Source organism: Beauveria bassiana (assembly GCF_000280675.1).
Source record: "Beauveria bassiana ARSEF 2860 unplaced genomic scaffold BBA_S00016, whole genome shotgun sequence".
Classification (NCBI taxonomy): Eukaryota; Fungi; Ascomycota; class Sordariomycetes; order Hypocreales; family Cordycipitaceae; genus Beauveria; species Beauveria bassiana.
This window is the reverse complement of record NW_007930851.1, coordinates 345,472-358,317: the sequence shown is the minus strand read 5'-3', so window position 1 is coordinate 358,317 and position 12,846 is coordinate 345,472. Positions and strand designations below refer to the sequence as shown.

Sequence of the window (12,846 nt, the reverse complement as noted above, 5' to 3'; positions counted from 1 at the left end):
TGACGCCCATCGTATATTCTTCTGCTCGGATAGTTCTATTCGAGATGGCCTTATATTAATAAAAGCCACATACTATTCTGTACCTTGATCGTGGCAAATTGCAGACTTCAGTGCATCAGTTATTTGCAGGCTCTTCAAATCAATTAATTGTTCAATAATCGAGTAGACTTGACTTTACTGGTCAATTTATACGAATCCGTCCAGACTCGGTTCCGGGGATGTCGACCCGTTTTTGCGGGTATCTCGGCGCCTAGACTAACCCCTGGTCCATCTTTTTGCCATCATCAAATATCATCACAATTCACCGCACAGCCAATCCATTGCATGCATAGGTACTCTCTGAACGCCAAAAATAATTCAACCGATTTTTTTTCATTTGCAGTTTTTTCTTCTTCTTCTCGTCTAGCTGTCACCGAAAGTTAACCGACGTTTGACGCTCGCCCGTCATGGCGCAAGCCCTCACCCAGCACGCCCTGCAGCACCTCCTGCTGCTCCGGGACCGCGCCCTCGCGCAGCCGCCTTCGCAGTGGTGCCAAGTCCTTTTCCTCGGCGCTGCCGGTGGTATCGTTGTCATGCAGGCGCTGCCGGCGTCGCTTCGCGGCCTCTTGATGGACTATGGCGCGCGCGGCACCGGCAAAGCGGCAGACGAGGCAGACCAGAAACAGCCGCCGCCGCCGCCACCGCCGCCGCCGCCACCGCCGCCGCCGTCGCGGCTGAAGAAGCTCGTCGTCGCGGCGGTGACGGGCGCCGGCCAGGTCCCGCACGCGTGGTTCTGGCACTTTTACCTGCTGTCGGTCGCGTGCTCGGCGTTTTGGGCGTGGCAGTTTTGGGCCCGGGGCAGTGTGCTGCGTGCGTTGGCGGAGAGGCAGCAGCAGCAGCTGCGCGCGACGGATGATGGGTCAGGCGGTGGGGTGGAGGAGGCAGAGGCGATGGCTCAAATGGAAAGGGAGCTAGGAAAGGTGTTTGCGGCGTGGATCATGATGGCGCTGCAGGGGACGAGGAGGCTATACGAGAGCGTGTGTGTGATGAAGACGGGTTCGGGCTCGTCCATGTGGGTTGTGCATTGGGCCGTGGGGTTGTCATTTTACGCAATCATGAGCATCAGCGTCTGGATCGAAGGTTCGGGTAAGACCCCGTCAATCTCGAGTCTACTTTTCATCATGTGGCGCATATACAGCTAACAAGTCACCTTCGTCTAGATGCCATCCTCGCATCCTGGGAGACGCAGGAGCCCGCGCGCATCCTCGCCTCGCGCGTGCCCGTGGCCATGGCGCTGTACTTTTGGGCCTGGAATAAGCAGCATGAGTGCCACGCGCACCTCGCGCGCTTGAAAAAGTACACGCTGCCCAGCGAGGGCCTCTTTCGGTTCCTCGTCTGCCCGCACTACACGTGCGAGTGCCTCATCTACCTGGCGATTGCGGTGGCGGCCGCACCAATGGGCCGCTGGGTCAGCGGGCCCGTGATGTGCGGGCTGGCGTTTGTCGTGGCGAACCTGGGGGCGACGGCGGTCGGCACGCGGAAATGGTATGTGCAAAAGTTTGGCGCGGCTGCGGTGGCATCGCGTTGGACCATGATACCGTTTGTATTCTAGGTAGAGAGTCTGCAAATATACATTGTGAAGAATGACAGTCTTGCCTTGTTCACCGCCCAGGGGAGCCACTTCAACGCTTGAGAAACATGCCGATTTTATTGGCGGCTTTGGAGACTTTGAGAACGTCTCGGTATGTGAGGCTCGTGCGAGTCTGACGCACGTTTCGGCCACCCTCAAAGGCAGAGGGGTCACGTAGCAACAACCAATTGGCGACTGTCTCGGCAGAGAGGTTGACGTCCTCTTCAATGTCGGCGATGCCGTGGAGGTAGTCGGTGTAGAGTTCGCCTGCCGTAATGAGCAGGCTGCGAGGCTCTTGCAGGATGCGCCATGCGGGCTCTGGATTCAGAGCGCCGTCGTCTTTGCTTCGATGCAGATTGAGACAGAGGCTTGCGCCAAGACTGACTGTGCACACCACGGGCCAGTATGCTGCGCCATCCTATACAAAGGGAAAACAACAAACATCATCCATGTCAGGCATGTGAAATTGAGGGGTCCGGATCGCGAACTGGTCTGTATCACTTACCTTGTGGGGCATGATGCCGACGCCAGGCGGATACTCGTTGATGAGAACGTGGTTGGGCCTGCTGTGCGGGCTGCCGCTAAAGATTTGCACCGTGTCATCGGGTGACACGGGGATCGACTGGAGACGTGACACGACGGGTGATTCGAGCCATGGTGGGAGCACAGCTTCGAGAAGCTTGTCGCGCACAAGGTCGGACGGCCAGGTCTGCAGGCGGCGATGAGTGAGCTGCTTCCATCGAGGCTTGGGAGCGGTGGCAATCTGTAGTGCGTTCAGTATCGGGGTCGCTAACCGCGGCAGGCAAGAATGATTGAGTGGTTTCTTGGGCGCGCACTTTGTCTAGTATCAGCTGTTCTTCTTCTATGCTGATGAAATTGGGTATATAGTAGGCGGTTGAGGGTATGCTCTCGATTCTCGTCGCTTCAAGATTAGCTGGCAGAGTTACGCCGGGATTTGAAGGTGCCACCATGCTGTTATTGGTGCATGAACCATGCCTACACCGCAATGGCTAAGGCGCTCAGCGATTCTGGTACCTTTGCGCAATGTAATCTGTGCTGCAGATGTAAAGTCCAACAAACGGACAATGAAGTGTGTGCAATGTATTTGTCACGTGTGGAGCGAAATGGACGCCAATGTTTAGGCAGTTGATCACACCAAGTTGGACTCCAAGAACCGAGTTTTTCCTGCGAGGATAGAATTGAAGGGATGAAATACCCTGGCACTTGCAAACGCAGATTACCTGGTTGGCTGTACCATCTACGTGGCATGTTCCGTTCTTTTCTACGAATCCTTGCCGCTACACCAAAGTAGCGATTATCGTACGGTCGTCGCCACACAATAGGCTTGCGATGTCCGTCATGTCGTACACAGGGAGACCGGTAGGAAAAGAATATTGACCAGATCTGTTTCATAGCGTTGCCGGCGAGTATCTTCACGGACGCGTCTGGAAGCAGGCCCGGCCGATACCCTATGCGGCCAAGTGCTGGCTTACGAGGCTGTCGAGCTGTGATGCACCACTCTGTTGGAAGAGCCGCGGAGATAGATATTTCTGTTGCAACATCGTAGCCGTTACCAACAAAACTACTGGGCTCTATTTCGTGTCATCGCGGACGGTAGACGATTTCCTTGAGTCGCATCGACGAGTGAGACATGAAATGGCGTGGACTCGGCAAAACAGCGATACGTGTGAGGGCGGATAAGGCCGGATGGGATGCTGCACTCGTCAAGTACTGTCTATTGATAAACGACCATGAGCGGGTGACAGGTAGTGATGTTGTAGGAGCAGACTTTGGAGAGGCTGGAGTGCTGGGAGCGGCGTGGTGCCAGATGTGCAGCCCCGTCCGCCCCGTCCCCGCCTGCAAGCAGAAACAACAAGACAGACACTAAATAGGTAGGTAGCAGTGCGTGGGCGGCCAGCGATCTGCCGGCAGCATCGCGGCCCGGGGACCAGAATGCTGCGCGGGGTTCTCAGCCAGCGTCTCAGGATATGGCGAATATTTATTTTGAGGGATTGATACTGACTCGTTAGGCAGGCAGCCTGGAGACAAGGTAACGGGTTTGAGCCGCATTGACTTTTGCAGAGCGGTAGAGCGGACAGCTTGACAGCCAAGGCGTAAGAAGAAAATTGCGGCTGGGGGTTGCCTCTGCCCCGCCGGAATGCGCCCCGCATTTCCCTCCAATCAAAGCTGGATGATCCTGGGCTTGTTTACGCTGGCTTGCCACCACTGTCATGACTGGCACATTGACACCCTCCAATGAATTTGATCAAGTTCGCATTGCCGAAATCATAGGTAAAAATGAATCCGGCCAATCCTATCGGTCGGTCTGCCCAGCAGTCTCAGTGTGAATTTCGCGATCCCGTTTGCGATTAGACCGTTCTGGCTTCTTTTCTTTTTCTTTTAATTTCTACGCCTGAGCCGACGCCGAATCTGCCAAGCCGTCCATCCATCCATCCCTCGCTGTGGGCCCTAAAATTTCGTGGTCCAAAGCCGCCCCGGCCTCAAATTGCTCCAGAGTCCAGCGCCTCTTGTCGCTGCTGCCTTCCATTGCATTGCCACTGAACTGCATCTTCTCCACCGTTGGATAGGTAGGTGTGCCTGCCACCTTTTACTGGACAGCTTCTGCCACTGGGACCGCCAATCTTCAATTTCACCATCGCCAACAAACGCCCACTTTCCTTCACCACAACAAACTTCGACCTCATCACCCGCCCGCCCGCCTACCAAAACCTCCGTATTCTGTGTCCTCTATTTGACCAGTATTCGCACATTTTATTTTGATATATTTACTGCTTCATTTTTCAGTCGCCCCCCCCTTTCGATCGCCCACCCAAGTGCAAGCATCGCTTGGATTTAGGGGCTGGCTGGCCTTGCCCGAACCATCTTACTGCCACTCTGGGCCTCAGAGCGATCTCAATCGCAGCGCCGCATCACGTCCCTCTATCATTCTCATGATGCTCGCATACATCCGCCATTCGCACAATTAAATGACATGGATGCGCAGAATGCCGCCGAGACCGACCAAGCGAGGTCCTCGGCTGCTTCCCCTCAACGGCGTCGTGGCTCCCAGGTCGACGCCAAAATCGCATCCGCGCTAGATTCGAAAACTGGCAGCTCTCTCTCAGAAATTAAGCCGAAGCTTCCGTCTACCATCGCCTTGCTCTCTCGAGCCGACGATGGCGCCGAGGACCGCGACTCCGACGCTGAGACCATCGTGCTTCCCGGTAAGGATGGTCACTCACCCTCTAAGGTGCGCAAGGTCAGGCAAGAAGACAAGAGCGAGAGCGATGCCGATGCTCTCAAGTCGACGTCCAGCCTCAAGGCCTTCAAGCCCGACGTCGATTCAATCACTGCTCGCCCCGGTGACGCTCCTAAGAAGAAGCGTCACTCTAGCTCCGCAGGGTCAAGACTGGCCGACAAGGAAAGCCATTCTCGCGGTAAGGATCGCGCTTGTTCTAGCGGACTGAGTTCAGCGCCGACTTCGCCAACTCAAACACATCGACGTCTGCAGCACCGTCGACCGCGGTCGCGCTCCGATGCAGCCCACGTTTCCGAATCCGACTCGGACGATTTCGCCGACAAGCCGCCTAAATCATCACTCAGAGACAAGATCAAATCTGGTGACAGAATAAATTCCCAAAAACGCAAGGCTCCCAAAGTCGAATCCGATGACGAGGCGGATTTGCGCAAGGCTAGGCGCCAGCGCACCACTTCCGTCAGTGTCGACGTAGGCCGCAACCCTCGCGACGCTCGAGTCTCTTCAAGATCTCAGCGTGAGGCGAGATCACAATCCCGTTCCCCTCATAGAAATCATCGCCGAAGCGCCTCTACGCAACTGCCCTCATCCAACGGTCTCAGCCACAAGAAGAAGCGATTACCGCCGCCGCTACAATCTACTGAATACCACTCCGATGACTCCTCAACCAGTGAAAGCCCTCACCCCCGAAGCACCAAATTAAGGAGCCTCGTCACACCCTCCAATTCCGAATCTCACATGTCCCCTGCTAAAGTGGGGCCGCACAAGAAACACTTGGATGCCCATGGTCAGACGCTGCTCGCCCGCGCATGCGCGAGGGGCGAATACGATGTTGTCAAGCAGCGCTTAGGAGAACGACCAGAAGATTTGAATGTGGCCGACTACGCGGGCAATACTCCTCTTCAGATTGCTGCAATTAACGGTTGTGAAGACATTGTCAAGCTCTTGATCCAGGCAGGATGTAATATGGACTGTGTAAATTATGACAAAGACACACCATTACTCGATGCTGTGGACAACGGTCACTTGGAGGTTGTCAAGCTTCTGCTGGATGCCGGCGTCAATCCACGCAAAGCCAACGTGAGTGGGCAGGAGCCCATCGACCGTGTGACAGAGGAAACCGATCATGCGGATGAAATCCGGGCGCTCTTAATTGCCGCAAGAAAGAAGGCCGGTGACAGAATGCGAACATCGGAGGACCGACATTCTCACCATGACTTTGACACTCGCGATTCACATGCGCCTGAAAGCCCACGGCGATCGCCAGCCGCACCGAGCGGAAGACGCAGCACAACCGGGCGAGCTACCAAGACCCGAAATGATCTGCTTTACATGCCTCTGGATGATAAAACGCTGCGGCAAGCTGCAGGCCGTGGTGACGAGGAGACCGTTGCCCGCATCTTGCAAGTCAAGGAGGGGTTTGATGATCCCGAGTCTATGGTCGCTGCTGCTCGTGGTGGTCATGATCTGGTTATCCAGCTGTTACTAGGCCTCGGAGGTGCAAATGCTGATCCTGGCCCTGTCGCCAGTCTTGCTGCCGAATTCGCGACCCCTGTTCTTGCGGCTATTGGTCAAGAAAACATCAAGGTGGTAAAGTTGTTACTGGAGCAGCAAGGTTTTGATCCGACAAGAAGATTCAAGGGTGAGACATACTACGAAATTGCGCGACGTCGCCAGGGCCCGAATTGGAAGGAAGAAGAGGACATTCTTCGTGCTGCATACGACGAATACAAACGTACGCACAAGGATGGTGCTCCCAATAAATCTCCGGGTCGAAAAGAGCGCGAACGTGATGAAAAGCGCGCTAAGCGAGACGAAGCACGGGCGGATGCTAAGCGCGAACGCAAAACCGGATCCAAACTGGACGGCCAAGGAAGCAAGAGGCGATCCGATTCTTTCTCAACCCATGGCGACGAAGAATTGGCAAAACGCGGTCCTGGTCGGCCACGCAAAGAAGAGAAATTGCCAGCCATGCAAGATATCTATCGTGAAGCATCACCGAACGTCCAGAGCAAATCGGCCAAAATGAAACGCGCAGAGTCGGATGCTGCAGCCGCATCATCCGACGGCGAATCCGTCAAACCGCGCCGCAAGCTTGTGTCAAAGGGCGAACTTCGTGGCGAGAGAGAAAAGAAGGGTCGCGTCTCAGCTGGCAAAGAACCAACAAGTCCCAAAGCCTCTCGTAATGACGAAACAGCAGAAAAGCAAAAAATGTCAGAGAAATACCATGACAGAACCAAGGCACTTAAGCATGATCCTTCTCGGGAAATCGACACGACGTCTAAGAGGCATCGCAAGAGTACAACACCTGAGCGTTCTGCTGACGCAGACAAGGATGAGGCTGAAATTTCTGTGAAGCGTCGACGCCTGGAAATCGACGCACCGGAGAAAAAGAGCAAGCGGTCAGCCCTAGAAGACAAGACGAAGAAGACGAATGGCAAGGGCGCAAGCGACGAAGACCTCGGCAATGACAGGAAATCGCAAGAGTCAAAACGAAGGGATTCCGACCGCTCTGCATCTTCTGACAAGGTTAAGATCAAGTCGGAGGATGTTGATGTTGCCATGACAGAAGCGCCGCTAAAAGAGCCTAGTGAGGAAGGCGTGGACGAGGCTGAAGTAACTAAGAGAAAAGAAGAGGAGGAGGCACTCGCGAAGGAAAAGAAACGACTCGAGGAAGAGCAAGTTCGCCGTCTGGAAGAGGAGGAGAGGAAAGCCAAAGAAGAAGAGCGCCAGCGCCGCGAAGCCGAAGCAGCACGATTACACGAAGAAGAAGAGAAGAGGAAAAGGGAAGAGGAAGAGAGAAGACAGCGCGAAGAAGAAGAACGTCGGCACCGCGAGCAGCTGGAACGCGAGGCCGAAGAAGCGAAGAGACAGCAAGAAGAAGAGGAGCGCAGAGAGCGTGAGCGCCGTCATCGCGAAGAAGTGGAGCGAAAACGTGCTGCCCGTGAAGCCGAGGCCAAAAAGATACGCGAAGAAGAAGAACGCGCTAGACTGGACAAGCTACCACCGCTGTTGCGATGGCTCCAAATATGTCCCAATCCAAAGCTGTCCAGTGTAGCAGAGAAGTTCCGATTCATGTCCGGTGTCCGCTACGACACTATCCATCCCGCAGCCACCGGCACCGCTGAGGGTCGCGAGCAGTGGGTACTCAACACACATGTTGCATTGCTTCTCGGTGAAAAGGACCTGAATCTCTCTCGGTACACTGCTTGGGACCGTGCGCCTGTCTCCCATCTGGCGAAGATGACCCTCTGGCGAACTGAGTGGGAGCTATACTCATTGTTGTCTGAAAAGTACTGGGACATTGGCCAACAGCTACCTGATTACTACAGCGGCGAAGATCCTAGTGCGGTGAGCTTTCAGAACAAGCAAAAGCTGAAGCAAGCTGCATGGGAGCGGTTCTCCGCCACAGAAATGTTCTTCGTCAAGCTATCCGAACTGCTCTATACCGTACCCAATATTCCCCACCTCCGCAACGTGACACTCGCCGTCGAGTACCGTGAACTTCTCGAGAGCGAGGCCCAGGCTGTTGGATGGAAGGCACCGCTGAAGTGGAAACAAGATCCAGGCGCGGACCGCTTCCATGGCTTTGCGCCCCGGTACAAGTACTATCTTGGTGGTTACTTTCTGCGTGAGGATACCCCGACAAAGCATCTGATCAGCAGCACACCGTTCCCAGAAAAGCGAGTACCACGCCGCGGCCTGGTCCAAGTATTCCCAGACGACCCAGAATATGAGAAGCTTTGTCTGCAGCAAGGCCTGGAGCACCTCATCAAAGGCCAAGCCAACCCATCTCTGCCAAACGGCGTACATAGCTCAGCCATGGAGACTAAGCTGCTCAATGGCACCAACGGCCACGGCCACGGTCAGCTCGAGGCACCCAGTGTTGCCGTTAATGGCGGTTCTCATTGAAAGCCACACGGTGGCCATGGCGAATGTACATAGGGTACACGACGTTTTGTTCTCCTATACACTATTCCTCTGTCGGTCTATTCTTTATAAATCTTCTTGTCACATAGCTTTCGCCTACAGGCGACTCTAGGTTTCTGGCTGCTGTTGCGTGATGGGCACTTTTCTTTTGGGTGTATATCCCCAAGGATGGAAGGGGTGGTTGGTATATTTGATGAAGAGAAGCTCCGATATGAGCTCAAATGTCGTAACGCACGCCCAGACTGGGCAACAGTTTTTTTGCCATTGAACTCCCTTGACGCAAGATCTCTATCTTGATTTTGCTATCTCGATTTATATGTTCGTCTGTTTTCTGTCTATTCGTCATTTTCATGCCTGATGCGTCCATGTTGATGATATTTTTGTACGATGAAACGGAATGTGGGATGGCAATCTTGATTGAATTTCTGGTAAAGCGGGCAATATTCAGACAGGCCTTTACTAGCGTAAATATGTACTTTAGTAAAGATAATGATGAAGTATTTATTAGAATATTATCTTTCACGTTGGTCGTCGTAACTATTTACGAACACTGGCGGACTCCTGACTAAGCAGGCTGGGTAGCGGCCCTGGCCTGACATCATTGGCCGTCGCACCGAAAAAAAAGTGAACCCCACCAAGCCCACCAAAGAATCTGGAAGGACGACAATCGACAAGTTGAAATCATACCCTTCATTGCGACTTGCCTTCTCGTCGTACAGCGTGCTGGACTTGAAACTACGACAACTTTACCACCCCATATCTAACAACATCCAGGCCAGTTGCACCGTTGACTCCTGACGCGCGCGAACTGCGAGTAGTTGCCCATCATGTCGACGACTGTGGACAAGGTAGGGCTTGCCCGGGTGATTAATGTAGAAATGGTGTCTTTGCTAACAGATGCGCGGCGCAGATCAAAGAGGTCGAGGCCGAAGTATGTTTACCAGTACCTTGAAGCATTCGACGAATCAGGAGACGGCCATGAATGGCGCTTGGCCATTCGTTCAACTTCATTCCCGCCACTCGCGACCACATGGATGGAACGATACTGACAAGGAGTTTTTGCGATGCAGATGGCCAGAACCCAGAAGAACAAGGCTACCTCCTACCATCTGGGTCAGCTGAAGGCCAAGTTGGCGAAGCTCAAGCGCGAATTACTGACCCCGAGCGGAGGTGGCGGCGGCGGTGGCGCTGGTTTCGATGTCGCCAGAACGGGTGTTGCCAGTATCGGCTTCATTGGTTTTCCCTCTGTCGGAAAGAGTACACTGATGACTCGACTGACTGGCCAGCACTCCGAGGCTGCCGCTTATGAGTTCACAACACTTACTTCGGTGCCCGGTCAGGTCACGTACAACGGTAATTCAACCTTTGCGTTGCTTTCTTTGGGGTAGGTTGCTGACTCCTAGAAGGTGCTCCTTTACAGATCATCGATTTGCCCGGTATCATTGAGGGTGCGAAAGACGGTCGCGGTAGAGGTCGTCAGGTCATTGCCGTTGCCAAGACTTGCCACTTGATCTTTATCGTCCTGGACGTCAATAAGCCGCTGACCGACAAGCGTGTAATTGAAGCCGAATTGGAAGGGTTCGGGATTCGCATCAACAAGTCGCCACCAAATATCACCTTCAGAAAGAAGGACAAGGGTGGCCTCAACGTTACGAGCACGGCGCCTCTGACGCATATTGATCACGACGAAATCAAGGCCGTCATGAGTGAATACAGAATCAACTCGGCCGACATCACCATCCGCTGCGACGCCACGGTTGATGACCTGATTGATGTTTTGGAGGCTCGCTCTCGAAGGTACGGGCAACACTGTTCACCACGAGACTACTGCCTAGGAACATTATGGCTGACCATTCGCCCTGCAGTTATATCCCCGTCGTGTACTGCCTAAACAAGATCGACGCCATCAGTATCGAAGAGCTGGACCTGCTGTATCGAATTCCTAACTCAGTTCCCATCAGCTCCGAGCACGGCTGGAATATTGATGAACTTATGGAGGTCATGTGGGAGAAACTCAACCTCAAACGTGTCTACACCAAACCCAAGGGAAAGCAGCCAGATTACAGCGCCCCTGTTGTCCTGAGGGCTAACAAATGCACTGTCGAGGATTTCGTAAGTCAAGTGCCTTCCAACGAAGAACAAATGCCAATTTGCTAATACTATGGGCTTTCATGTAGTGTAATGCCATTCACCGAAGTATCACCGAGGTCTTCAAGACGGCCATTGTCTACGGCAAATCGGTCAAGCACCAGCCTCAGAAAGTTGGTTTGGCCCATGAGCTGGAAGACGAGGATGTCGGTAAGTTGAAGTGGCATGACAGTGCAACTTTCTCCGCGTGCTATACATAGACCGTGCCCGTGGAGGTTGCTTAAACCCGTGGCCACGTGGCTAATCGACCTCTCAGTTACCATTGTTAAGCGATGATTAATCTCATCGATGAAACGGCGGGTACGGGGTGAAACGGGCCGGCGGGCGGCCTCGAGGGCATGAATTACAGCAGTAAAGCTACTCCGCGTCATCGCATCCTTGCTCGGTTCAAAAAAGAAGACTATCTCTCTGCTGTCAGAGTCGCGAAAAGCGATTAGGACGAGGATGAGTACTCAGCTGGGTTGGGAGTTTTGCTGGCTGAAAATCCGTAGGCTCTAGCAGTTGGCATTCATTCAGGTGGCCAGACCGGGCCCGGCTGGTGCAGGGCAGGTCGATGCAAGAGAAAGGACGTTGGGGCCGGTTGTTTCACTGTCTTTCATGCAGAATACCACAGCAGGCCGACATTGCCGCTGCGCCGTGACTATCGTACCCCATTCGCAGACGAGACACGACGAGAAAAAAGGAAATGGAATTGACAGCAAGAAAGACTGTTCGGCTGCGAGCCGAGACATGAGAATGGGGGCGGCAAAAAGTTTGTTCTTGGTTCTGCAGGCAATGGTGGGGTGTTTTGTTGCTTTTGAAGCAGGGATGTGGGAAATCAAACTCGCCATCGAGATGAATATTACTCGCGAGCATCTACGGGGTACTGCAGCACGAGAGCGGTGGGGACTGCATAGTACATATTGCATATTAAATACGGAGTAGTAGGGAAAAGCTATTTATGCGTTTTCAAACAAGAAGTAATTACCATCGAAAGGAAGCCAATAGCATGAATGTTGGCAAGATTATGTTTACTTGCGGAGTGGTGTCAGCGCAAAGGACCACGGGGCACGGACGGCTGTTCTCGCCCGCCCCGAGTCCGCCGCCGTTTAGACTCGACCCTCCACCTCATAAACTCGCCCTACAGGGGTCGACCGTTGGTTAATGACTGTTAATTTACTGATCTTGGCGGCGGTCGTCTCAGACCAGCGGAATTGGCCCAGTCTCGCGGGCTCTTTAACGAAATCGGCAATCTGGCGAGGTCAAATGGTGCGGCGGATGAAACGCTTGGTTAGCCCCTTGTCATGAATTCTTCAAAAGATATGGGGTTTTGTTTTTGATGAACTGCAGGTGGCAGTTTGAAGCTGAGTCTTGTTCGAGTTGGTAATCAGACGTCGCGGCTCAGATCAAAGGGCAGAAATTACCAACCCCCCTCTCCGGGGCCAAATTTGAAGCTGACGTGCGTTGACTGGTGAGGAGAATGACTGTGTGGCGTTTCGTAAGAAGGAAAACCAAGCGAGCAAGCGTCATCGAGCGCAAGAAAAGACACATGCTCTTGGAATATCGAAATTGGATGTACATGATCGTGGCATCTCTCTTCCTGCCGATGCCATGAATCAGTGTCTTGACTGTACAATGTCTACGACAGCTCTCGTATACTGTTCATCACTTTCATCAGCTTCGTATTATCGCGACTTGTGGTGAGCACGTGGAGGCATCATTTTCGATCGATGTCGGGATCTCGGGCTCTGAATCGACATCGAGCTCCGATATAGTCACTCAACTTATACATCACTCCACTTTTAGTATTTACTTTTGAATTTTGGGAGAGGATAATTGCAGTACCCAAGAAGAACGGAGCAGGCTGTCAAACGCTCGAAACGACGGAAATGGCCCACTGAAGGCGTGTCGCTAGAATACACAT

The 12,846-nt window shown here is 53.4% G+C and overlaps 4 protein-coding genes across 4 annotated transcripts; 3 read left to right on the top strand and 1 right to left on the bottom strand.

The window, feature by feature from the left end:
• Positions 1-446: 446 nt before the first annotated feature.
• Positions 447-1,591, top strand: BBA_05928 (3-oxo-5-alpha-steroid 4-dehydrogenase; the record flags this gene model as incomplete). Its single annotated transcript, XM_008601025.1, has 2 exons — positions 447-1,125; positions 1,200-1,591. 2 exons carry the CDS (start codon positions 447-449, stop codon positions 1,589-1,591), a joined length of 1,071 nt encoding a protein of 356 aa, XP_008599247.1.
• Positions 1,592-1,661: 70 nt separating this feature from the next.
• Positions 1,662-2,580, bottom strand: BBA_05927 (Alkbh6 protein; the record flags this gene model as incomplete). Its single annotated transcript, XM_008601024.1, has 3 exons — positions 1,662-2,027; positions 2,115-2,372; positions 2,446-2,580. 3 exons carry the CDS (start codon positions 2,578-2,580, stop codon positions 1,662-1,664), a joined length of 759 nt encoding a protein of 252 aa, XP_008599246.1.
• A 2,021-nt stretch (positions 2,581-4,601) lies between these two features.
• Positions 4,602-8,777, top strand: BBA_05926 (putative HOS4 protein; the record flags this gene model as incomplete). Its single annotated transcript, XM_008601023.1, has 1 exon — positions 4,602-8,777. The coding sequence occupies one exon, from the start codon at positions 4,602-4,604 to the stop codon at positions 8,775-8,777; it is 4,176 nt and encodes a 1,391-aa protein (XP_008599245.1).
• A 1,082-nt stretch (positions 8,778-9,859) lies between these two features.
• Positions 9,860-11,219, top strand: BBA_05925 (GTP binding protein; the record flags this gene model as incomplete). Its single annotated transcript, XM_008601022.1, has 5 exons — positions 9,860-10,148; positions 10,202-10,592; positions 10,661-10,907; positions 10,973-11,093; positions 11,200-11,219. The coding sequence occupies 5 exons, from the start codon at positions 9,860-9,862 to the stop codon at positions 11,217-11,219; spliced, it is 1,068 nt and encodes a 355-aa protein (XP_008599244.1).
• Positions 11,220-12,846: the final 1,627 nt, after the last annotated feature.